This window comes from Diabrotica virgifera, chromosome 7 (genome assembly GCF_917563875.1).
Source record: "Diabrotica virgifera virgifera chromosome 7, PGI_DIABVI_V3a".
Lineage (NCBI taxonomy): Eukaryota > Metazoa > Arthropoda > Insecta > Coleoptera > Chrysomelidae > Diabrotica > Diabrotica virgifera.
Window position 1 is genome coordinate 5581406 of NC_065449.1, and position 26875 is coordinate 5608280.

Sequence of the window (26875 nt, forward strand, 5' to 3'; positions counted from 1 at the left end):
TTCCTCAACTTCTTTGTTTATAACAATCTTATCGACATCCGGATCAACTGTTACCCAAAAAATTCGTGTTCTACGGGTCAAAATACATAAAAAAAACTTGGGTAAGTCCATCTGAATTAAGAAGGCCGTTGTACCTCCCCTGGCGACAGGACTATAATATAAATACCGAATTACGTGCAGGACAACTTATTTTAACAGTCGTCGCGTCGCGATCACCGATTATTTAAAATTACAATAAACGTAGGTTTCTACACACTAGTTCGAACTGCGACAAATGCAGCTCAAATATTGCTTTCAGTCGTCGCCTGAAAAGTGTAGGCGAGGGTTGAGCGGGTGTTATCGGGGATATCTTTAACAGTTCACAGCTCGGAGTAGCACCGGTCCGGTCAAATAAGTGGGACTTGCTATCGCCATGAGATGCGACGGACGACAGATTAAAATAAAGGCGGCCATGCACGAAAACCATCTAAATGAATTTAGATTTTATAAGTAGTGATATTTTTTATTTAATTTTCAAAGTAATTTTGTTTGGATTATTTTGGTGGTTCTGCAGCTCCGCAGCACTTATATACCAACCGCCACTGGTTTTAAGACGTAGTTATTGCACATTTTTTGACATACAATTAAGAATTTAATATTCACCATTGGCGCACATACGGGTAATATGACTGCTCATATTACCCGTTTGCGCGCCAATGTTGAATATTAAATTCTAACTTGTATGTCAAAAGTTGTATAATAACTACGTCTTAAAACCCACCAAATTTCATTTGCATATCTCAACCGGTTTTAAAGCAATAAATAAATCGTCAGCTTATAAGAAAAATTTCAACACCCTCTATCTTAGAAATTAAGCATTTGCGGACATAGGTTTATAAAGCAAACTGTCATTATTTTTTCATGTAGAATAACTCCATAAAGTTTGCCATGCTTATTTAAAAACTAACTTTTTAACGGTCCAACATAAGCGAATGACTCAAAAAAAGAATGTTGAGAAAACATGAAGCTATATTTGGGTTTAAATTTGAGTATTTTGTAAATGTTAGAATACTCCACAGGGCGATGCGAAATTTGAGAAAAAAACACAGTTTCATTGGTACACCCGGTATACAATGAAAATTTACCTGTTTAGCAACAATATTATTGGAACGATATTGTTGAGGAATAAGGCTATAACATATTAAAAAATCACTCAAATCGGACAACAGGTTTAGGAATTGCGAGACATCAAAAATTACCCATTTTTAAGGTGTCCGGTTAATTTTGCACCCGAGTGTATAATTACAATATGATTATAATAAAAACTACTTACCAAATTAGAATGAGTCCTTGTCCAAAATAGTCCAAAAATATATATGAAAACTATTTAAGAAGGCAGTATAACTATTAACTAACTTTTGTTTGTTGTTTCTTTTCACACAAATTTCAAAACGCAACAACCATAAATAATCAAACCATATAGCTTTGCCACAGCCGACATATTGAATAATTTTTGACATGTCATTTGAACATCCAATCAGAACAAAGTTATAATGCGCATGCGCCGGGATCGTAGGTTTTAACATATAAAAATTCACCCTCATAACGCGTGTAAAGAAGTATAATTTCAAAAACGAAATTTTTTGAAATTTTTAAATATTTTATTTTTTTTTTATTAACGTTCCGGGCATATTTGAGAAGGAGCATAAGTAAATTATTATTAACGAAGTTATCACCTAACTTTATCCGCAAAAATCTGAATGCCACCTCTCACATCCACCTAAAAACAGATACTTCCTGGTCTATAAATGTTATATACCTAATGTTTAAAGCGACTGTTGTAATAATAGCAGACAAAGAGAAAATCCAAAAATTAATCGATATCTGGGTTGAAGAAATTGAAAATGGAGTTACCTCAATGTAAAGAAAACGAAGTCCATGATAGTAACCCAAAAGAATAGGGAAGAAATAAACCAAACGATCTTTAGGTGCAAAAACGAAATACTACTTAAACAGTCTCGACGTTTGAATACCTGAGAGTAATAATAATATCAGAGGATGGAAAGCTAGACCGAAAAATCTCATAGGTACCTACAGGGCAAAAAAAGCAAATAAGATCTACTATGCACTAAATAAAGCAATATTTAGAAAGGAAGAAATAAGATAAAGAAATAAAACTGGTATAAAATAATACAATGCAATATCTGTATCAACTCAATCTGTATCAAATAAGATCTACTATGCACTAAATAAAGCAATATTTAGAAAGGAAGAAATAAGATAAAGAAATAGAACTGGTATAAAATAATACAATGCAATATCTGTATCAACTTTAATATATGCAAGTGAGACATGGGTAAACAATGCAAAAATAGACAGTACCTACATACAATAAACGCAGCGGACATGAAGCAGTTGAGAAAAATAGCAGGAAAAACGAAATTGGACAGATTGTACAATTACAATGTTGTACAATCATTGGAGAAAACAAAAAGAACTCTCTTTCACAATTAAGAAACGGAAACTTGAATACCTCGGTCATATTACGAGACATGATAAATGTCATATACTCCAACTGATAATACAGGGTAAAATAGAAAGCAAACGCGGACCCGGAAGAAGAAGACACTCATGGCTTCAAAACTTACGCCAATGGTTTGGACTAACATCGATCGAGTTATTCAGAAACAATATTGCTATGATGACGTCCGCAACGGACAAGGCACATGAAGAAGAAGAAGATTGTAATTGTGACTTTGAAGGCAAAAGCTTTTACTAGTACACCCCAAACCTACTAAAGAGACAATGCTGCCTGTGGAACATACTTAAAGAAGATTTTTTCTACCAAATACCATTTATTAATAGAGTTGAAACACTGCAAAGGGCCTTAGCAGTAACCGTAAGCACCGGGGGTCGGTTCTGATAGCGTATTCGTGTTCAGCGACTCCAAAAACCTTTACGTAATCTGTTTGCATCAATTTAGTGCCAATATATCCCTCGAACCTCCAGATGACGTGCCTTAGCAGTGTGCCTGCGCACCAGGTGCTCCGGGGGGTCGGTTCTGAAACATGTTTATGCACTTTCGGGTCCATTTTATTCACTTTAAAATGCATTTATGCATTTCTACCCTGACCAAAATGCAAAAAGTTGTAAGTCTCTAGGTGCTGGAATTAAACGATCGGGATCGATTTATTCCGGTGTTTTTAACTAACCTAAATACGTCTTAGCTATGCAAAATTCTTTTTCTAAACATAACCTTTTTACATTGTCTAATAGTCTAATTAGATTAAGTATTATTTAGAATAAACCTATCGTTTCCCGTACCCACATAAATAAACAAAAACAACTTTTGAAATTATAGGTACCAGACCAGAAATGCACCAGAAAAATAAAAATCCAACAAAGCAAGCACATTTCCAATTTTTCAGATTTAGTATCAGGATAGCAGAAACGCATGAGGATAGTCCGATTCTCGAGCCGTCGCCAAGTCACCATACACCATAGACAAGGAAAGAGAGTTGTCCCATACACGGTACACAGAGAACCGTGGTCTCATACACCGATCGAATCAACAAACCCGTCAAAACATTCAAAATTTCACATTTTGTATCAGATAGCAGAAACGCGAGGAGGTCGTTCAATTCTTGATCCACAGCGCATCTACTACGTCATTTTCTCCTCCCTATTCATTGGACACGCCCACCTCGACAGAAAAATAAGCCGGTAAAGTGTAGGAAACTATTAACGATGAGTAGATGCGCGACGGATCAAGCATTCAACGACCTCCTCGCGTTTCTGCTATCCTGATACAAAACGTGAAATTCTGAATGTTTTGACGGGTTTGATTTGATCGGTAGGTAGACTGGCGACTTGGCGACCGACGGTCGGACTATCGAGAATCGGACTATCCTCATGCGTTTCTGCGATCCTGCTGCTAAATATGAAAAATTGTAAATGTTTGCTGGGGTTGGTTGGCTTGAGGAGGCTTTATTTTTCTGGTGTTTCTGGTAGAAGGACAATCTGTATCCGTTTCTGCTATCCTGATACTAAATGTGGCAGATATGAAACTCTTGATCATCATCGCTTTAGGTGGAAATACCATACATAGGATGGAATGCATAAAACGTAGTACCTCAGTGGCGGCTCGTCAGAGGAGGCAAGGGAGGCTCAGCCTCCCCATAAATTTTTTACACACTCTACACTGTTTTGTTTATCATGAATCGCGAAAACAATAAGCACTCTCACTATTATACAACGTGTAAATTCCATATTATTTATCACTAATTATCCATACGTACGGAGCATTAGCATTAGAACGCATGATCGCGTCTCAGTTTTATTAAATATTATTGTAGGCAGGACCCTGGGTTATCCCGAGATGCATGGACGGAGCAGAGAAGCCCAGGCGTTTAAGGAGACCCGGTCTCCTAACAGTGGCATCTACGGCGCCATCACACGCTGCCCGGAGATATACCAAGGGAGGCAGAGTAGCTTCTCGGCTCCGTTGCGTGGTTGCGTGCGTCTCGGGAAAACGAATTTTAGGGTCCCGACTAAAAATAATGAAAAATCTAAAAGTGCGAATTTTGTTATGAAATTTGGTATGTGGGGTTAAAATAATATTTGGAACATCTTGCTCAAATAACTTTTTCCGATATCTCTAACTCAAAGCAAAATATCGGTAATTTATCATGTTTTTGAATTCGCAGTAGGCCGCGTTTAGAATTAAAAAAATTCAGTTGAGTATCTTAAAAAATTTGAAGCTTCATTATGTATGGACTGCAAAACTTCAAATCTGTATTTATTTTGATATGCATAGGTATCTATTTACAAATAGATGGAATTGTTAACAAATAAACGACACAAACTTTGGTATTAAACTTTTACAATTAGACTAACTATTTTTAAAATGATATGATATTATGAAATTATGAATTAGGATGATATTATGAAATGTAAATAAAAAATGATCAAAAAATGGAGCCTTAAATTACATTTTTTGGCGCATTTTTTTTCTAGTGCAAAGGACATCGCACATATCTTATGGAAAATATAATGTCACTCAAATTCAATAAAATTTATACGAATAGATACGTTTTAAATTAACGGTCAAATCTTATCATTGCGCCAACTCTATATTTTCAATAATAAGAGCAGAAATTGATATAAATAAATCTTAAATCAAATGGGTACGTACATAAGTTAGAGAGAGAAAAAATATTTTAAAATACCCAAATTGTCGGTACTCCATAAATCAGCGGATTAGTTTCACTAATCCGCTTAGGCCCAGCGGGGTTTAAGCTCCTTTTGAATAGCACCCAGAGCAATAGTGACACTTTTACTGACTCCAAAAATGTGATTTCGATAAACTTTAATTGCAATTTGCGCCGTAATTAATCATAATTAAGAGTTGGCGCAATGATAAGATTTGACCGTTAATTTAAAACGAATCTATTCGTATAAATTTTATTGAATTTGAGTGACATTATATTTTCCATAAGATGTGTGCGATGTCCTTTGTCTAGATATTTTTCAGTTAGGTATAGCCTCCCCTATTGTAAAAATCACGAGCCGCCACTGAGTACCTGCTAATGCTTCAAGTATGTACTATATATTTGAAGATATTACTACACTTACAGAGCATTACTACACTTACAAATGCTATAATGTAAGTGTTTTACTACACTTATAAAGCATTTAATGCTTTGTAAGTGTAGTAACATCTTCAAAAATGTAGTACATACCTGAAGCATTAGCAGCTATTCTGCTGTTCTTACGATGTCAGTTGGACCAGAAGCATTTTTGGGGTCCGGTCAGTAATTCTACGAAGAGCATAGAAATAAAGATAAACCATATAAACATTTGCTTGCTTCAAAATTGATCACTCCTTGTATTAGTCCACATGGACGCGGGTGTGGCTTATTACTTTCTAACGTATCTTATTGGGCAATACTGAAGAGTAATTGGTCAAATTGTTCGGAAGTGCTTAGGCTCAAATCATATCGTTATCTGGTCAAAATACCTTCTCATATATAAACAGTGTCGTCGTCATAACTTACAATTATTTTATTTTTATAATACATTTTTTGTCTCATTTCTTTAGTACCTACTTAAAAAATGAATAAGCACATTAAATTGCATTTGTAAGTATTATATACTTTTAATGATCAATTTTAAATTTTAATAACTGTATTGTTTATACAGGATGTCCCATATATTATGCGAGATTTAATGACGTCAATTTGCTCACTCCGCTGATTGGATAATGTAATTAATGGAATTTTTCATGTTTCATATTTTTATTTTTTCCATATTTTCCTTTGTATGTGTCCATGTCTAAGAGCCATATATGAGGAGAGGGAGTGTACATTGATTGAAGACTCTTGATTTTAGGTATTGGGGTTTTTTTTTATTTAGAATAAAAGACAGGTTTCCCAGTGAAGCCCAGGCCAATCTTATTATTTTTTTTTTATTTCTTCGGTCTGATTTTTTTTATTTAATTTAGTGATTTGTCCTAGAATATCTCTTTTACTTGCTTTATTCTTGTTTGTGCCACTGTAATTATTGGTTCTCCTTGTTGATTGGTCATGGCTTTTGTTTTACTGTAAGCGATGTTCAGTCCCATCTTTGTCGATTCACTATCTAGTGCTTCCATCATTCTTTGTAATTCTTCACTATTTTCTGTTTTAATACAATATATTATACTTACAAGTCAAAAGTGACGTTTGGAAAAATTGTGTAGCTCATGTGTAGCTCACAATGAACTGTCAATACGGATGGAATAGGCACAAAGACAATTAATGCAGCCACGATACAAGAGAGAGGTCCTAGAGAGAGACAGACAAGGTGGTGGAAACTTTGACAGGCCGTGTAATTTGAGTTGCCTATATCAACTTAAATCGGGGAAATGGACCTCATATTTTTTTAACTGGGTTGATGGGGCAGTATTTCCAAATTTAAATACTTTTTTGTATTTAAATACGTCAGAACTCTCTTCTTCATTTAAAGAAGTACTGGTTTTAATCTGTCTTTTTGTCATTGTCATTAAGTGATACACAATAAAATGACCATAGAGGTATATATTAACATAGAGGGAGCCTACCTTCCGCGCTTCCTGACGACAAGATCTCAGGGACTGGTTTGCTGCATCTCCTTCTAACACATTGTATCGAGAATCTATAATCACATTCAGTGTGAATATAGGCACGGAAGAGGAGGACAACTGTAGCAGCTTTACTATGCGTAAGAGTGAAACAGCACTAATCCAAATAAAAAAGATGGTGTCGTCACTTCGCTCTGAATGACACTCTCTCTATGCTAATATTTAACTCTATGAAAATGACATATATATCATGGCGCAGTTCTAAAACCTACAAAATAGAATATGCCAAAAGCAAAGACTAAAACCAGTACTTCTTTTAATGAAAAAGAGAGTTCTGACGTATTTAAATACAAATGAAGGGATTTAATGTGGTCAGAATGAGAGCAATAGCCAGGGAAAGAGGGAAGATAATCGCCACCTTTCGTAAACAAACAAATTCATAGCGGTAGACGGTAGTTGAAAGTTGTAGTAATAAATATTTTACATCAAAAGACATGAGAGACTATTTGTAGAGGATTGAAATCTATATTAAAAACAGCTGTTAAAATTGTTCTACAAACATATTCCAAAATTTTGTAAAAAATGTTATTCAGTTTTTAAATTAACATGCCACAGTTAAGTTAGGCCACACACATTGCAACAACGCTTTTTTCGAATTTAATTCTTTATTATAAAGCTTTTTTAAAGAAGTGGCACACGAAAGTTAAAAATATTGAACACAGAGGTGAAACTGATTCAGCAAATTTATTACTACATATTACAATGCTATTACCCTTAATAGACCTGTTGGAACCGTTTCCTAAAAGTGTTTATGCATTGTGGGAGTTTAGTTACAATAGAATAAATTGTATGTATATACCTAGGTAAAATTATTGAAAAAAAGTAACAATAACATAATCTAAGGACTTCTTCACTTTATATAAAACACTAATTTAGCATTTAAACAGTTTTAAAACTATTTAACTCCCAAATACTTTAGGAAAGTAGGTAGGTATTTGTTTTGATAAATACAAATAACAATTCTGAAAAGTATTTAAACACCAAGTATGGCACTGTGTACTCTATTTATCCCCTAAATACAAAAAAGTGGTTGAATTTTGAAATATGTACTGCCAATCAGCATTAGGCCTTAGCCAAGTTAAAATATTCAACGAACTGTAAATACTGATTCAATCGGGTCCATTTATATAGGCAACTCAAATTACACGGCCTGTCAAAGTTTCCACCACCTTGTCTGTCTCTCTCTAGGACCTCTCTCTTGTATGTTGGTGTCAATCTTGCTTCACTATTTGAATGGGACATGGCCATTCCATCCGTATTGACAGTTCATTGGTAGCTCATGTTCAAGTAAAATAAAAATATTATCTTGGTTTGTCACCAATATTAATGTCTTCTTCTTCTTTTCCTTCTTCTTCTTCTTGTGTAGACATGACTCTGTCTGTTTTTCAATGTGCCTCCAGTAAGTTGTCATTCCATCGTTTTCGTGCTCTTCCCACTTAGGTTTGGATCCCGCGTATGAAAAAAAAGTTGATTAATAGCAAGCTGAAAATTTTTTAATAGCTTAAGGGTGTCTAGTTGGAGAAACTTTGATATATGGGAACACTGGAACAGGGGAAGTTTTAATTGTGGAACACGTTAAAAATTTGGAACGGCCAGACCACGAAAACGGCACATGTATTTTGTCCGACAGAACAGACTTAAACTCTCCGAACAGAGATTAAACTCTCATGCAAAAATCAGCCTACTATTTATCACCAAATGGGCGTTTTAATGAGTGGAACATGTAGAATATGTCAAATGACAGGAATTATGACAGGTGATAAATAGCAGTCTGATTTTTGCATGAGAGTTTAATCTCTGTTCGGAGAGTTTAAGTCTGACCGTTCCAAATTTTTAACCTGTTCCACAATTAAAACTGCCCCTGTTACAGTGTTCGCATATATCACAGAGTTTATCCGACTAGACACCGTTTAAGCTATTAACAAATTTTCAGCTTACTATTAATCAACTTTTTTTTTCATACGTGGGATACAGACCTAACTGATCGTCTTCCTATTGGGGAACCGTCTCATCTCGCCGTCCTTACTACTTTGTTTTTTGTCATTTGGCTCATGTAGTTGTTCCATTATACTCTTCTGCTTTTTACCCAGTTATTAATGTTGTCCACCTTGCATATCTGTCATATATCTGCACTTCTAGCTCTTCCCATATCCCATCGATTTTTCAAAATATTTTCATCTCTGCTGTTTCTAGCATTCTTTCTGTCCTTTCTGTATCAAGTCGTGTTTCTGCCGCGTATTTATGGCATTACTGGTCTGATAACTGTTGTGTAAATTGCGCCTTTCACTTCTTTCCAATATTGGTGTGGTAGTTATAAAAACAAAAAGTGTCGAATCAAGTTCTGAACACACGGATAGTGATATATTTCAACTTGTCAAAAATATGTCCCATGTACAGTAGTAAAAGTGATCTCTCCATTAGTCATGAATTAAGACAATTCGACTGGAAGACGAATTGTTCGTTTTCATGTATTTTATGTGTATATACAAAGTGTAGTCTTATTATTTCTTTAGTTCTCAAATTAATAAGCACGTTAAATTTCATTTTTATTATGTATTTTTAATTATCTTTGGTGTCCATTTCATAAAGAAATGTGAACAATTAACAACATTATTACTGTATAACAAATCGTTGTGTTAGAATAACAAGGTTCTATCTGCAAATTTTTTAAAATTGAGATTTTTATGTAACTTGGTTCTATTTTATGTTCTTTACCTTAATATGATCCTAGCACCGACATCTATTAACAGGTGGCTGAAATACGTAAGTTACAAGGTTCTATCTCAGAGAATTTTAAATGTTAATAAGTTAACAAGCTTCTAACTGACATAAAAAACAGTCAACTAAGTACACAAGGTCCTATCTGCAAGAACTAAAAGTGTTTATAAGTTAATAATAAGACTTTATTAAACAACTAGAAGTTGTTTTATTGTATAGGTACTAATTATTAAACAAAGGTACGTGTGGAAAATAGAACTTGATTAAATAAGTTTAATTCATTTCTCAAATCAGAACTCCTTCGTATTAACTATTGAAGTAACCTTTTACTGTTAATAAAAATATATGAATTTTTTAAAAATTTACATTGTTAACACATAAAAATGTCGACAATAGTAAAATAAATATATACCATAGAAACTTTAAACAGTCATAACTAAAAATGGCACCTGAGGCAGTTAAAACCTTGTTATTCTGACACGACGAAATATTGAACCATAATTTAAAAATAAAAGTTTACTCATTAATTTCTATTGCGCCGCCTATGTTTTACAAACGGCGCCGACAATCGGTGTCGAATTTTGTTTTTATACTGGTCCAACTGACATCGTAAGAACAGTACTACGTTTTATGCATTCTACCCAATGTCCAGAAAGCCACTGCGCATCCGCTAAGAAAAATATTTTGATTCGGATTTTTTGCATAATCTTACTCAAAAGAACTCCTTTTGCATGTTGCCAGAACCAAGGTGGTCAAAAATTTTTAAACGTTTTTTTTTTGTTTTTTTCCTAAAATTATTTTTATTGTAGGAAAAAATTTTTTTTTAGGTTTTTTGGATCATTAAACAGAAAAGGTCTTTAGTGACTTTTCTCTGAAAATGATAGTTTTTGACATATAAGCGATTAAAAATTGAAAAATTGCGAAATCGGCCATTTTCAACCCTCAAAAACTATGTAAGAAACTGAAAATTTGAATGTTGCCAACGTAGGTAGATATTCTTTAAACATCGATTGATGAAATCCCGAAGAGTTTTTGCAATACAATGTTCAAAACTCCTTTGTTTTTTAATTGATCATCAAGCGTGCGCGACACTATTTTCCACCGTTGCATGTGTATACAGTATGGTGCAAATGAAAGGAATAAATTCGTTTTTTCGTAAACCGGCGACTTTAAGGAAAAAACCTGAAACAGGTCGATTTTTATTTTTAAGTTATGAGTTATGATATTGTGGCATATATGGTGACTAGTGGACGTGATGACGTAATCTATGATTTTTTTAAGTGAGAATAGGGATCGTGTGCTAGCTCATTTGAAAGGTTCTTCAATTCTCTATTCATTAATATAAACATTTACATAATTATCTATACAGGGTGTCCAAAAAAAAAGAGTTTTTAATTAAATTATTTGAAAAATAAAGAAGAATGTATGTAATTTATTTAATTTAAAATACATTTTACTATTACCCGAAAACTAAAAAATGTTTATTCCACAAAAACATTGCTCTTCGATTAAATTCAGTGTTCAAGCCAGCTCCCGCCAGCCACCTGCCTCTTGGAAGTTTAATTTAATTTAAGCGAAAAGCAATGTTTATTTGTGAAATTAACTTTGTTTTCTGATTTTTGAAAGCAGTAAAATGTATTTTGAATTAAATAAATTACAAACATTCTTCTTTTTTTGTCAAACAATTTAATTTAATAAAATTTTTTGAACACCCTGTACCTATAAATAATTATATAAATGTTTATATTACTGAATAGAGAATTGAAGAACCTTTCAAATGAGCTAGCACACGACCCCTATTCTCATTTAAAAAATCATCGATTACGTCATTACGTCCAGATGGATGACGTCACTAGTATACCATATATGCCAAAATATCATAACTTAAAAATAAAAATCTACCTAAAAAGTCGCCGGTTTACGAAAAAACGAATTTATTCCTTTAATTTGCACTTTAGTCCTGTCGCCAGGGGGGGTACAACGGCCTCGTTAATTCAGATGGACTTACTCAAGTTTTTTTTATGTATTTTGACCCGTAGAACACGAATTTTTTGGGTAACAGTTGATCCGGATGTCGATAAGATTGTTATAGACCAAGAACTTGAGGAATCAAATAACAGCGATTTTTGGCAAAACAAAACAATATTTTGTATTTTTTGGGCCATTTTAAGTAAAAAATATTTCTACAAGTTTTTTCGTAGGATGCACAGTTTTCGAGATAAACGCGGTTGAACTTTAAAAAAATCGAAAAATTGCAATTTTTGAACCCGAATAACTTTTGATTAAAAAATAAAATAGCAAGTCTGCTTACCGCATTTGAAAGTTTAAGTCAAATTATATCGGTTTTGATTATTTGCATTGGTAAAAATTTATTTTTTTATTGTTTAACAAAGCTATAAACACGTAGGGTTTCCCGTGCTTTTACATGCGTTTTAACGCATGTAACGTAGAAATAGTCTTGATTGCACTAGTACCTATTCTACCTACTCGTTCGATTTTAAATGAGAAATCATAGAAACATCACTCACGCACTAGTTGTTTGTAGCTTTGTTTAGCAATAACACAATAAATTTTTAGCAATGCAAATAATCAAAACCGACATAATTTGACTTGAACTTTCAAAGGCGCTAAGCAGAATTGCTATTTTATTTTTTAATCAAAAGTTATTCGGGTTTAAAAATTGCAGTTTTTCGATTTTTTGAAAGTTCAACCGCGTTTATCTCGAAAACTGTGCATCCTACTAAAAAACTTGAAGTAGAAATATTTTTTGCTTAAAATGACCCAAAAAATACAAAATATTGTTTTGTTTTGCCAAAAATCGCTGTTATTTGATTCCTCAAGTTCTTGGTCTATAACAATCTTATCGACATCCGGATCAACTGTTACCCAAAAAATTCGTGTTCTACGGGTCAAAATACATAAAAAAAATTTGGGTAAGTCCATCTGAATTAACGAGGCCGTTGTACCCCCCCTGGCGACAGGACTACTTTGCACCATACTGTATACACATGCAACGGTGGAAAATAGTGTCACGCACGCTTGATTAGCAATTAAAAAACAAAAGAGTTTTGAATATTGTGTTGAAAAAAACTCTTCGGGATTTCATCAATCGATGTTTAAAGAATATCTACCTACCTTGGCAACATTAAAATTTACAGTTTTTCACATAGTTTTTGAGGGTTAAAAATGGCCGATTTCGCAATTTTTCAATTTTTAATCGCTTATATGTCAAAAACTATCAACTTTAGAGAAAAGTCACTAAAGACCTTTTCTGTTTGGAATGATCCAAAAACCCTAAAAAAACTTTGTTCCATGCAAAAAAAATAATGTTAGGAAAAAACAAAAAAAAAAACGTTTAAAAAATTTTTGACCCATTTTTGGTCCTGGCAACATGCAAATTTGTTAAAAGGGGTCCTTTTTGAGTAAGATTGTGCAAAAAATCCGAATCAGAATATTTTTCCCAGCGGATGCGCAGTGGCTTTCTGGACTAACATAATGTGGCGGTTTGAGCTCTGCCACTGTGTATATTCAGGTATAGGCATGGCAGTCAAAGTGTTAACAGTTGATATGGAGTTGCCACCATATACATCATTGCAGTCAATCTTTAAATCATTGATTTGCATTTCCCAACACCACTAAATGAATACTATGGAATGTATCATGTTCTCTTCATCATAACATTTTCTATTGTTGATATTTGATGAACGAAAAGTTAATTTCATTTATTCCTGTTAAACCAGCTCATTACAACACAATTCTACATGCTGTACTTTATCGAATGCCTTTTCGAAGTCCACGAAACATGCAAATTCATCTTTTCTTTGTCCACAGCCTTTGTTGTAATATGATGTTTAGCGCAAAAGTCTCCCTGGTTCCCATAGCATTCTAAGACCATTGGGTATCTTCGAGATCTTCTTCGCATTTGCGTCTAATTCTGTTGTGAAGTATTCTTATGAAAATCTTAAGAGTGTGGCTCAATAGGCTAATTAATCGATATTCTGAGCATTTTCTCGCATTGTGTTTTTTAGGTATTACGACAAAGTTTTAGCATTTTTATAGCGTGTTCTATCTCGCATTTAAATTTCTGGGCCGTCAGTAGGTACAATGGTAGAATTCGGTAATATTATTTCTGTCATCTTCAAACAACTCTGATATATACAGGTCCCACTCTTTTCTTATTTCGTTCTCATTTACAATAATTTTGTTGTTATTGTCAACGAGTACAGAGGGAACTTGTTTTTCAAATATGTTGGTGATTTCTTTTAATTTTTTTGTGCACATTAAATAAGTCGTAGGTACAGTGGCGCACCCAGGGGGGGGGTTTTGGGGGTTAAAACCCCTCCCAGGGCATATAACAAAGATATATAGTAATAAACCACTAAAACCGCCTAAACCTTTAACTTTGTTAAAGTAGGACGGATTATGAAACCTTTTGCATTCGATTCGGAAGAGCTTTAGGGAAATTCTTGAATACTTGGCATAAATAATTACAAATGAGAATTGCATTCTTGTAGGCGGAAAATACATTTTCCAAAGTGCATCTCAAAGTGTTTACACAATAAAAATTCACAACTTGGAAAATAATCATGAGAATGAGTTTAATTTTCATATTCGGAGGATATTGAGGTCGCTAAACAGGAATATAGGGTCGGTGAAGCTGTAAGAGGTACCTGGTGCCAGGAATCTACGCCATCTCTAGGAGTTTTATAGAAATTCGTTATTGAAAATAATTTATTATCTCGGAATTTTAAGATCGCTGAACAAGAATATTGCAATGAAGATGTTGTACGAGATACCTGGTGCCCTGTATCTACGTGGTCTCTGGGAATTGTATGAAAATTCGTAATAAAATTTGTTGCAACATGTCATTCCGGGGTTTTTAAGGTAACTAAGAGTTTTAATCATATACTCGAGGTTCTGGCATCTTTATATCTAAAAAAATTATTATTAATAGTGAAAAAAAATTTCGAATTATTTTTTTTTCATAATTTTCGCTCTGAACTAAAATAACTTACTGTTATTGTTATTCACCGTTGAATTTTATAACGAATTTCTATAAAACTCCAGAAGACGAAGTAGAGTCCGGGCACCAGGTAACTCATACTCATACAGCATCTTCCATGCAATATTTATTGCAAAACTCCAGGAGATAATATAGATACCGGGCACCAGGTACCTCTTACAGGTTCGCCGAACCCATATTCCTGTTTAGCAACCTCAAAACCCCCGAGTATAAAAATATAACTCATTTCCATGATTATTTCATTCATAGGAGATTCTGACCAATAGAAAGCTACAGAAATAAAAATTAAAGTGATAATTTTTGATAATATCCTGTCGTCAAGTATATTACGTCAGATTAGTGTTACCAGGTCCAATTTGTTTTTAATCGGTACACAAGCAAAAACAAATCGGGATTTAGGTTTGTAGATCGGGACAAATAAACAACAATAGCCCAGTTAATTACCGTTTTGGAGTATAATTTTCAGAGTCTACTCCGAACTGCATGAAAATCTGGTTTTTGGTTCTACTTACCGTCTACTTCAAAGTTGAACTTGTACCGTTGGTTGCTTTTACTTGGGTGGTGATAGTTACCCCTTCTCGGGGGTAAAAAAACGCGCGTTTAAAGTAAGTCCCAAAATGGATCAACTGACTAACTCTAAAAAACTTTTGTTCTATATAATTTTTAAACTAAGTCAATACTTTTCGAGTAATTTTATCGAAAAAAATATTCTTAGCAAAAATGTAGCTTTTAAAAAAGCATAAAAAATGTATGTTCAGAAAGTCTTAAGGTTTACCGGTTAGGAGTGCTTAGTTTTGAAAATATTGGTTTTATAGTAAAAAAAAATTTTTCCTAAAATATTGGAAAATGCCCTTTTTTCAAAATAACTTAACAAGTATTAGGGATACTAAAAATCTCAAGGAGTAAAAAGTAGGTAGGTTTTGCTTTTATAAATATGATAGATTTATTTTGTTTTTCTGTTAGACAAAAATTGGTTCAAATATGGCAGTTCATATTTTGCATACACTCGTGATTAGTGATTCGTTCGGGCCCTTTCAATCATGTAAAAAATACATAAGTAAAGTAAATTGTTTGTAAAGCGGTAACGATTAATTTCATTTGGGGTGCTAAGTAGGGGGAGATTTTCACGATCTTTTTACCAAAAAAAAGAGTCAACTTGATTTTGAGCATAACCTTCTAAGATTTAATGCTAGAAACTTTTTTAAAACATAAAAATAAAGCTTTTTTAAAAAAGATTTAATTGGTTTTTTCCGAAAAGTGCTTCATTTCTTGATTATTTTACGTTGAAATATTTGATTTGGAATTTGACGAATAAGAACGTATTTTTCATGAACTACAACTTTTCATTTGCTGGGTCTATAGTCTTTACGAGTTCACAACTTTTTCCATTTTTTTTAAATTATGTTACATTTTTGCTAAGAATATTTTTTTCGATCAAATACTTTTTGAGTTATTTGTGAAAATCGCCTGAAAACGGGATTTTTTTGTCGAAAAATAAACATTTTCAATCGTAAACAACTCGAAAAGTATTAACTAAGTTAAAATTCTATCGAACTAAAATTGCTTAGAATTAGTCAATTTATCTATCTCCGCACTTATTTTAAACGCGCGGTTTTTCACCCCCAAGTAGGGGTGACTGTCAGCTCCCGAGTAAAAGCAACCAACGGCACAAGCCGTCCGAATTTTTATGCAATTCGGAGTTGATCCTGAAAATTACACGTTATCGCCGTATTTCCAATTTATTTACTGGACTACAAGGTGTTTCTATAATCTCTATTTAATCCTACATAATAATAATAATCAGACGAAATTACAAAAAAAATCGTAGATTAAGTAAATTATTTATTTTTTATTAAAATTATATTTTTCATTCGATTTTGCCGCTTTTAGGAGTGCCTTGTTTTTATAACATAGTTATAAAATTCACTGCAAGTCCTCCTGAAAATGAGGTTTTGCCTCCTTGGCAAAACCTACTTCGTGGGTGAAAATTGGTTTTCGTGGGTGAAAATCGGGACATTAAGTGTCCCGATCAGGTACAAATCGGTACGCGTCCCCAGACCCCTGAAAATCGGGACGTCCCGCGCACATCGGGACACCTGGTAACGCTACGTCAGATGCCCTTCGTTGCTATGAAAAAATACATTCAGTGACATTAATGGCAATTACTGTTTTAAAAGTTAAAAAAGTGATGACTTTCAACCGTCAAATATTTATAACAACTGTGTGTTTAACTGTAGTAATTTGTACTTACATAAATAAATTACAATAAAATTTTGGTTTTGAACAGTTTCATTCATGAAATAATCGCAGCAAATTGACAAGAGTTACAGTTGTTTTATTTGTTTATCGTAGATAAAATATTGTATGAAACTGTGCGTGAAATACTTTTTGCGAACTTACGCGATGTTACTCTAAACATCACGTGCATTCGCAAAAAGCATACTTCACGAACTGTTTCATAAATAACTATTCTGTTTACAACAATGCAATTTTTATTTGTACCTCATGCCGAGCATTCAAGAATTTTCCTAATGCTCTCTCGAATCGAACGCAAAAGGTTTCATAACGTAATGCTTTATATCCTCGCCTACAGGAAAATGTAACTTGTTTTTCACAAACAATACAAAAAAAATTCGGTTTCCAAGCCAACCCCTCCCAGAGGAAAATTCTCGGTGCGCCACTGCGTAGGTACCTAGACATCACTTTACTTTTATAATGACTTTTATTTGTTAACTTCTCACATTCTGTCATTTATTTTGATAAAGCAAATTCCATAATAAATATTTGTTCTTGTTAAGACGCCATATTGCGTCATAGCTGCATTCCTTTGAAGCAAAACTCTTATTTGAATAAGATTTTTGTTACCAAACATAACAGTACTTAATTTTAAAACAACCACAGGAAGAATTTATTAACGTCTACAATTTTTTCACCTGTTCAAATTAATAACCATCAGTTTCTTATCTATTTTGAATAAATCTGGTAGATATTTATAGGTAAACTTATTAAGGACAACGTTCTTACTATTGTTGTGATAAGTCGTGATGGTGTCTCAGAAATCTAACTACTTTTTATATTGGGCTGTTATTTCAGGTGAGAAAAACAATAATTGCAAAAAAGCCAGATGGATTAAAACTAAAACAGACCAAAACTAAAAGATATAATTTTTTAAGAACAATTCTACCTTTCCTCTTCTTCTATTTGTGTAGACATGACTCTATTGTCTGTTTCTTAAAGTGCCTCCAGTAGGTAAGTTGTCGTTCCATCGTTTTTGTGGTCTTCCCACTGATCGTATTCATATTGAAGAACAGTCTTTACTACTCTATTTGTTGTCATTCGGGTTATGTGGTCATTGCATTCTATTCTTTTGTTTCTTACCCAGTTATTAATGTTATACACCTTGCATCTCCATCGTATATCTGTACTTCTAGCTCTGTTCCATAGAGTCTTACCATCGATTTTTCGAAGGGTTTTCATCTCCGCTGTTTCGAGCAATCTTTTTGTCCTCTCTGTGTCGGGTCGTGTTTCTGCCGCTTATGTCATTATTGGTCTGATGACTGTTTGTAAATTCTGCCTTTCATTTCTTTTCCGATATTTTTATTTCTCCATATTGTGTCATTCAGGCAACCTGCTGCTCTGTTTGCTCTATTCACTTGATCTTCCACTTCTGTTTCGAGCCTTCCGTAGCTAGATAGTGTGATGCCTACGTATTTAAACTCCATCACTTGTTCTATTATCTGACCTTCCAGCTCCAATTTACATCTTATTGGATCTGCTGTTATAACCATGCCATGTCTTTTGGGAGGAAATTAACATGTTAAATTTTCTGGCGATTATGTTGAATTAGTGCAGCATAGGTTGTAAATCATCTTCACTCTGAGAGATTAGTATTGCATCGTCCGCATAGCAGATTATTTTAAGTTGTTTTTCTCCCATTTGGTATCCTTTTTTAGTTCTTACTTTTTTTATTATTTCGTCAATGATCAGGTTGAACAATAAAGGACTCAAGGAATCCCTCTGTCTTATCCCATTGCCGGCTTCAATTGGGTCAATTAATTCATCGTCCACTTGTACTTCTATTGTGTTGTTCTAGTAGATGTTTTCGATCGTTTTAATTATTCCTAGAGGTACCTTCTCGAGTATAACAAATGGATAACGTCCTTTTGATAATAATTAGTGATATACCAATTGGCGCAAATTCAGTAATCCAAAATTTGAGTCTTGCCAATGAGTCATCCTCTTCAATTATTGATTGCTAAATTACAGTAACCTAATTTACTGATTTATTTTTTTTTATTTTCAGTAAACTTTCTGTCCATTAATATGGCCACTCTATTCTCATGGACATCACCGACCATACCAAAACTATACAGCAACGATACAAGCATCAATCCTTTGGGCAAACCAATAACACCCGCAGAGGAGTCATTGATTGCTTCCTTACCTAATATTGGAGCTATCTTAGGAACTATTGTATCGGGACTCTTGGCTGATAAGCTTGGTCGCAAAAGAACTTTGATCCTTTGTGCTCTGCCGTTCTTTGCATGTTACATACTAATAGCCAATGCCTCAAAATTCTATTTATTCGTGGTTGCCAGAATAATATTGGGTGTTTCTGTTGGAATTGCTTTAACTGTTTTGCCAAGTTATGTAGCAGAAATATCGGAAGACTCAAATCGGGGTATTTTAAGTTCTATATTTGGGATTATGAATGCTGTGGGTCATCTTTGTTCGTTTGTTGTAGGTCCTTTGGTAAGCGTTCAGGGCTATGCATATTTTCTTTTAATTCCTGTAACCATATTTTTCGTAACTTTTGTACCGTTTGTACCAGAAAGTCCATATTATTTTATGGCGAAAGATGACACTAACAAAGCTGAGAAGGTATTAAAAAAGATTCATAAAAACTCTGATACTAGTAAAGAACTACAACACATACAAGACGTGGTATACAGGTCTAAACATCAAAAGGTAAACTGGAAAGAATTAACTGTGGCTCCAACTCGAAATGCCATGATAGCTTGTTGTGGCTTGCTTCTTTTTCAACAATGTATGGGTATTCCATTTATTCTTCTTTACTTACAACCAATTCTTAACGCTAGTGGTAACATAATTCCTTCCAGCCTGGCTTCAATAATCATAGGTTTTGTGCAGATAGTCCTTTGTAGTGTTGCAACTCTATTAATAGATCGTCTTGGTAGAAAAATTCTTCTTCAGGTATCTTCCACAGGCAGCATTGTCTCTTTAGTGGGCTTGGGTGTGTACTTTTACCTTCAAAGTCACAATTACAATGTTGATCCAATATTTTGGCTACCACTGGCAAGCCTCATTAATTTTTACGTTTTCTTCAATATCGGTTATGCTACGATACCTTGGACTATTGGAGGAGAACTGTTTGCTACGAATGTAAAATCTATTTGTGTTAGCATCGGTTCCTTCGGTGCTCTTACTTTAGGATTAGTTATTGTAGCTGCTTTTCCGTTTATTCGGGAAACGTTTGGTATGAGTGGGGTCTTCTTTCTTTTCAGTGGAATAGCTTCTTTTAGTATTATTTTTGTCTCCATTTTTGTACCAGAAACGAAAGGAAGAAACTTTTTGGAAATACAGAATGCTTTAAGTCGAAGGCAAAAACCTATTGCTGATTAAATTTTAAAACATTAAATTAATTTTATTTATAATAAATATTTTTTAAATATTTTGTTTTTTATTTACAAAACAATAGTCGCTTTAACCACCTGGGTCATTAGCGATATGTATTAGTTATTCTTTTTCTTCTTTAAGTGCAGTCTCAAAATCGGAGGTTGGATATCATCATCACTATCTTTACTGTACCTACAGCTGCTCTGAAGAGTTCTACCAGAACTGTATTTAAACCAGTCCCTTAAATTATTCAACCGTGACACTCTCCTTCTTCCTATACTCGTTTCTCCTCTTATCTTTCCCTGTATTATCAGTCTTAGCATTTCATATAGTTGTTCCCTCATTAAGAGTCCCATATATTGTAACTTTACAGATAAACTTGGTCGCAAAAGAACTGTAATCTTTTCTAATGTGCCGTTCTTTGCATGTTACAACCTAATAGCTAATGCATCAAAATTCTATTTATTCGTGGTTGCCAGAATAATATTGGGTGTTTCTGCTGGAATTGCTTTAACTGTTTTACCAAGTTATGTAGCAGAAATATCGGATGACTCAAATCGGGGTATTTTAAGTTCTACATTTGGGATTATGAACGCTGTGGGTCATCTTTGTTCGTTTGTTGTAGGTCCTTTGGTAAGCGTTCAGGGTTATGCATATTTCCTTTTAATTCCTGTAACCATATTCTTCGCAACTTTTGTACCATTTCATGGCGAAAGATGACACCGATAAAGCTGAGAAAGTATTAAAAAAAATTCGTAAAAACTCTGATATCAGTAAAGAACTTCTACACATACGAGAAGTGGTATATACACGTCTAAACATCAAAAGGTAAACTGGAAAGAATTAACTGTGGCTCCAACTCGAAATGCCATGATAGCTTGTTGTGGCTTGCTTCTTTTTCAACAATGTATGGGTATTCCATTTATTCTTCTTTACTTACAACCAATTCTTAACGCTAGTGGTAACATAATTCCTTCCAGCCTGGCTTCAATAATTATAGGTTTTGTGCAGATAATCCTTTGTAGTGTTGCAACTCTATTAATAGATCGTCTTGGTAGAAAAATTCTTCTTCAGGTATCTTCCACAGGCAGCATAGTTTCTTTGGTAGGTTTGGGTGTGTACTTCTACCTTCAAAGTCACAGTTACAATGTTGATCCAATATTTTGGATACCACTGGCAAGCCTCATTAATTTTTACATTTTCTTCAATATTGGTTATGCTACGATACCTTGAACTATTGGAGGAGAACTGTTTGCTACAAATGTAAAATCTATCTGTGTTAGCATTGGTTCCTTCGCTGCTCTTACTTTGGGGTTAGTTATTGTAGCTGCTTTTCCTTTTATTAGGGAAACATTTGGTATGAGTGGGGTCTTCCTTCTTTTCAGTGGAATAGCTTCTTTTAGTATTATTTTTGTCTCACTTTTTGTACCAGAAACAAAAGGAAGAAACTTTTTGGCTTTTGGAAATACAAAAAGCTTTAAGTCGAAGGCAAAAACCTATTGCTTATTAAATTTTAACACATTAAATTAATTTTATTTATATTATAATAAATATTTTTTAAATATTTTGTTTTTTATTTACAAAACAATAGTCGCTTTAACCACCTGGGCCATTAGCGATATTATTCTTCTTCTTCTTTAAGTGCCGTCTCTAAGTCGGAGGTTGGATATCATCATCACTATCTTTGCTGTACCTACAGCTGCTCTGAAGAGTTCTACCAGAACTGTATTTAACCAGTCCCTTAAATTATTCAACCATGACACTCTCCTTGTTCCTATACTCGTTTCTCCTGTTATCTTTCTCTGTATTATCAGTCATAGCATTTCATATCGTTGTCCCCTCATTATGTGTCCCATATATTGTAACTTTACAGATAAACTTGGTCGCAAAAGAACTGTAATCTGTTCTAGTGTGCCGTTCTTTGCATGTTACATCCTACTAGCTAATGCCTCAAAATTCTATTTATTTGTGGTTGCCAGGTATTTCCGCTGGAATTGCTTTAACTGTTTTGCCAAGTTATGTAGCAGAAATATCGGAAGACTCGAATCGGGGCATTTTAAGTTCCATATTTGGAATTATGAATGCTGTGGGTCATCTGTGTTCGTTTGTTGTAGGTCCTTTGGTAAGCGTTCAGGGCTATGCATATTTTCTTTTAATTCCTGTAACCATATTTTTCGTAACTTTTGTACCGTTTGTACCAGAAAGTCCATATTATTTTATGGCGAAAGATGACACTAACAAAGCTGAGAAGGTATTAAAAAAGATTCATAAAAACTCTGATACTAGTAAAGAATTACTACACATACAAGAAGTGGTATACACGTCTAAACATCAAAAGGTAAACTTTAAAGGATTAACTGTGGCTCCAACTCAAAATGCCATGATAGCTTGTTGTGGCTTGCTTCTTTTTCAACAATGTATGGGTATTCCGTTTATTCTTCTTTATTTACAACCAATTCTTAACGCTAGTGGTAACATAATTCCTTCCAGCCTGGCTTCAATAATCATAGGTTTTGTGCAGATAGTCCTTTGTAGTGTTGCAACTCTATTAATAGATCGTCTTGGTAGAAAAATTCTTCTTCAGGTATCTTCCACAGGCAGCATAGTTTCTTTAGTAGGTTTGGGTGTGTACTTCTACCTTCAAAGTCACAGTTACAATGTTGATCCAATATTTTGGTTACCACTTGCAAGCCTCATTAATTTTTACGTTTTCTTCAATATTGGTTATGCTACGATACCTTGGACCATTGGAGGAGAACTGTTTGCTACGAATGTAAAATATATCTGTGTTAGCATCGGTTCCTTCGGTGCTCTTACTTTAGGATTAGTTATTGTAGCTGCTTTTCCTTTTATTCGAGAAACGTTTGGTATGAGCGGAGTTTTCTTTTTATTTAGTGGAATAGCTTCTTTTACTATTATTTTTGTCTCCATTTTTGTACCAGAAACGAAAGGAAGAAACTTTTTGGAAATACAGAATGCTTTATAGTAGAGTAAATGGACTGGCAAAAGGCTTCTAGAAAAGATTTTCGTGGGCACTATGTTGCTAAAATGTAAAACCCATATTTTTTGGTTTCTAATATATTTGTTATGCAAAATCACTTGGTCGTCCAAACATCGTTGCGGGAGGGGACCGGTGGGGAGCCTTACAAAAAAAAACTGCAATTTTTTTTTCGTCGTTTTTCGGATGTGCAATATCCGAAAATTCATTCCTCAAGGTTGCATACCCATCCGGACATTAGAAATATTTGTTTTTAATTTATAAAAATACGTCAAACCATTGTTGTATACGGAGCGCCTTCATATAAAATCACTTGCCCTGACAACCCATATTTTTAAAATCGTCTACATCGCTCTATCTCGAAAACTATTGGGTCTAGCAAAAAATGACTTTCTATAAACGTTATAGACCAAACATCAGAGAACATGGGAGTGTTTTTGGAATTTTGATTGGATAATTAGTTTAAGAAAAAATTAAATAAATCGAACGGCATGTCACGACGTACAGTGGCGAACGCAGAGATGCGAGGAAGGGCGAGATTCTATGCGGGAGTCAACCCCTAATCGACTGGGTTGTTGTTAGGGTCGTTTTTGCCTTGAGATGCTGTTCTTTCTTTAAATTCTTTACTATTATAAGCTTTAGTTTTAGCACGAAATCCACTGAGATTTTAAGTGAGACATAATAAAGTTCTGTGTTAATTATATTATTAAAAGTGATTAATTAAACCTATTGGTAAGTTAACAATATTGTACCTACTTATTAGTATTACAGCTAAAATTTTTTTGTATCCATCTAGAAATGGATTTAACAAACAGCAGCAGCTCTGACAGCTAACTTGAGTCAAAAATCAGATTAAGGCATGTTTCTTTCCCAAAATCTGATGTCGCACAAGACGTTTTTATTCAAAATGTGTGTCTTATTTGTTTGGAACCAGGAAGGCTGGTTAATTCTCAAGAAAGATCTAAAAAAAATTTATTCAATGCACGAGTGAACGTATGAAAAATTGTCATGATGATAATATGTTTATTTATTTATTTATTTATTTTCAACGGGACACTGCCCAATAAGATTACAAGTTTATAAGTCCAATATACATAATACATCCCACATAACAATTTCATGTTCTTAGTAGATTCATAGAACATACTTTTCAGAAAAAGTATATACTTAGAATATGCGTAATTACCATTGCGAATGTGCAGAGCATATACTGAGTATATACTACATTACAGTACTTAAACGTTCTATGTATATACTTAGAATGTACTACCGCACTTCTTTTCAGTATATACCAAGAACATACTTTTTAGAAGATTCTAAGGAGGTGCTATAAACCTTCTATTTATATACTTAGAATGTACTATCGCACACATTTTTAGTATATGGGAAGAATATTCCAAGGAAATGCTATATACCTTCTAGTTACATACTTAGAATGTACTAGGGCACATATTTTTAGTATATGGGAAGAATATTCCAAGGAAGTGCTATATACCTTCTATGTATATACTTAAAATGTACTATCGCACATATTTTTAGTATATGGGAAGAATATTCCAAGGATGTGCTATATTTCTCAGAAGTATGTTTTCAACATCACCCAGTCTCATCCTAGGTTCTACTAATATATTATATTTACATATTCTAATTGCATATGAGAATGTATTATTACATTCTACAATATTACGTAAAAAGTAAGTATAAAATATATAAACTTTAGTTAGTTATATAGGTACCTATGTATAATAAATATTATATGGGTAAGTAGCCTATATATAAAATATAAGTAATATATTTAGTTATTATGTGCACATCAAAATAAAAATGCTGCTTATATAATTATATAATAGCCAAATATATAATATAATATGTATGTAAATTACTAAAATTTATAGGTATCTATATACATTATACATACTTTTACTTACTAGGTATTTAGGAAATATTGAAGTACCAATATGAATTTATTATTTTCAAGCTGCTTTTATGTTCAAAATGTTTTAGTCCTTGTAGCTAGAAATACAGTCGCTTCGTCCTCACAGCGTAGACATAAATGCCTTAGCCTTAACTGTACTGGAAACTATTTTCATATTTTGCCTTTTTGTTACCTAGCCCCTTCCCTTGTGCAGGTATAAAATATGCAATGCAAGGGTCAGAATGACAATGAATGGCCGTTTCCGGATTCCCGAAAATTATAGGTAAAAATAATTTTATGGTATAAACTCAAATCAAAATGGTGTATTCATTTCAATTGAAAACGAAACGAGAATTTCTCATTTTTCTTCAATAGATTTAAGTTTTAAACTTTTTTACCGTACAATTAAAACGGTTTAAAAAAATGATGAATTAGATAGTTCAGTAGTACCTACCAAAATACCTAAATTTTATTAATTATTCTTAACGCGAAGTTGATAATCTATAGGCTAACATTATTCTTCTTCCTATAGGTACATACAGTATATTCTTTTTAAGATATTTTAAAAGTATATACAAGTATGTGTTAAGCATATACTTTTGCATATACTAACGCATATACTAAGAATATTCGATTAAGGTATATTCTAAGAATAAACTTTTACGAACATTCCGATATACTACGTACACGAATGTGCTCAGTATATTCGGTGCAAGAATATTCTTCGAAGCACATGCAAAGAACATGAAATTTAGAATGTTTTTTATGGTACATGCTATGCTTGTACTACGCATATACTAAAAAGGATATACTTCGACGAATGTTGGTAGGATATGCTTAGAACATGATGCGAACATCATTGTTATGTGGGATGTGTCAATAATAATAAAACTACAATAAAATAGTAATAATAAAACAATAATAAAACTACAATAAAATAGAAATAATAAAACAATAATACAATAAAATATAAGTATCACAAACTTAATCACATAAATCAGATTCATATACAGTCGAACCCGCTTATTGGAATAGCCTTTGTGCAAGGCAAAAATATTCTTATAACCGGGATATTCTAATAATCGATCATTGGTGGCTAGTCGAAATAAGTGTTACCGAATATACGTAATAATATTATTTACATACTATGCCAATGTGTAGTTTTACATACTATGCCAATATGTAGTTTTATTACATACTATGCCAATATGTAGTTTTATTACATACTATGCCAATATTTATATCATATATGTACCTATATAATCAGTGTATGTAAATGGTTTTAGGTCTTTTTACGTCAATAATACAGTAGTGTAACTAGTACATATCTATGTATGTGTTAAATACCAAATTACATTACATGTATGTGAATGAATACATTATATAATTAATATGAAATGTATGCAATATGTAGATATGTAAATATTTTCTTATTAAAATGCATAT

General features: G+C 33.4%; 2 protein-coding genes across 3 annotated transcripts; both read left to right on the forward strand.

The window, feature by feature from the left end:
- Positions 1–17729: 17729 nt before the first annotated feature.
- LOC114342155 (facilitated trehalose transporter Tret1) lies at positions 17730–20571 on the forward strand. Of its 2 annotated transcripts, none has more exons than XM_028292939.2 (2): positions 17730–17875; positions 19183–20571. In XM_028292939.2, exon 2 carries the CDS (start codon positions 19203–19205, stop codon positions 20520–20522), a length of 1320 nt encoding a protein of 439 aa, XP_028148740.1. In that variant the 5' UTR covers positions 17730–17875; positions 19183–19202; the 3' UTR covers positions 20523–20571. The 2 variants fall into 2 exon arrangements, with proteins under 2 accessions (XP_028148740.1, XP_028148739.1); XM_028292938.2 differs by having other exon boundaries at positions 17807–17972.
- A 35-nt stretch (positions 20572–20606) lies between these two features.
- On the forward strand, positions 20607–23517 carry LOC114342156 (facilitated trehalose transporter Tret1-like). Its single transcript, XM_028292940.2, has 2 exons — positions 20607–21141; positions 22631–23517. The coding sequence occupies exons 1-2, from the start codon at positions 21105–21107 to the stop codon at positions 23500–23502; spliced, it is 909 nt and encodes a 302-aa protein (XP_028148741.2). The 5' UTR covers positions 20607–21104; the 3' UTR covers positions 23503–23517.
- The last annotated feature ends 3358 nt before the right edge of the window (positions 23518–26875 follow it).

What these genes read in the sequence shown, in the direction of transcription:
- LOC114342156 (XM_028292940.2), top strand. Translation starts at nt 21,105, where the DNA reads ATGAACGCTGTGGGTCATCTTTGTTCGTTTGTTGTAG. An exon ending in TCTTTGTTCGTTTGTTGTAG is followed by an intron (nt 21,142 to 22,630) that starts GTCCTTTGGTAA and finishes CGTTTGTTGTAG; the next exon opens with GTCCTTTGGTAAGCGTTCAG.
- LOC114342155 (XM_028292938.2), top strand. Translation starts at nt 17,924, where the DNA reads ATGGTGTCTCAGAAATCTAACTACTTTTTATATTGGGCTGTTATTTCA. An exon ending in ATATTGGGCTGTTATTTCAG is followed by an intron (nt 17,973 to 19,182) that starts GTGAGAAAAACA and finishes TTTTATTTTCAG; the next exon opens with TAAACTTTCTGTCCATTAAT.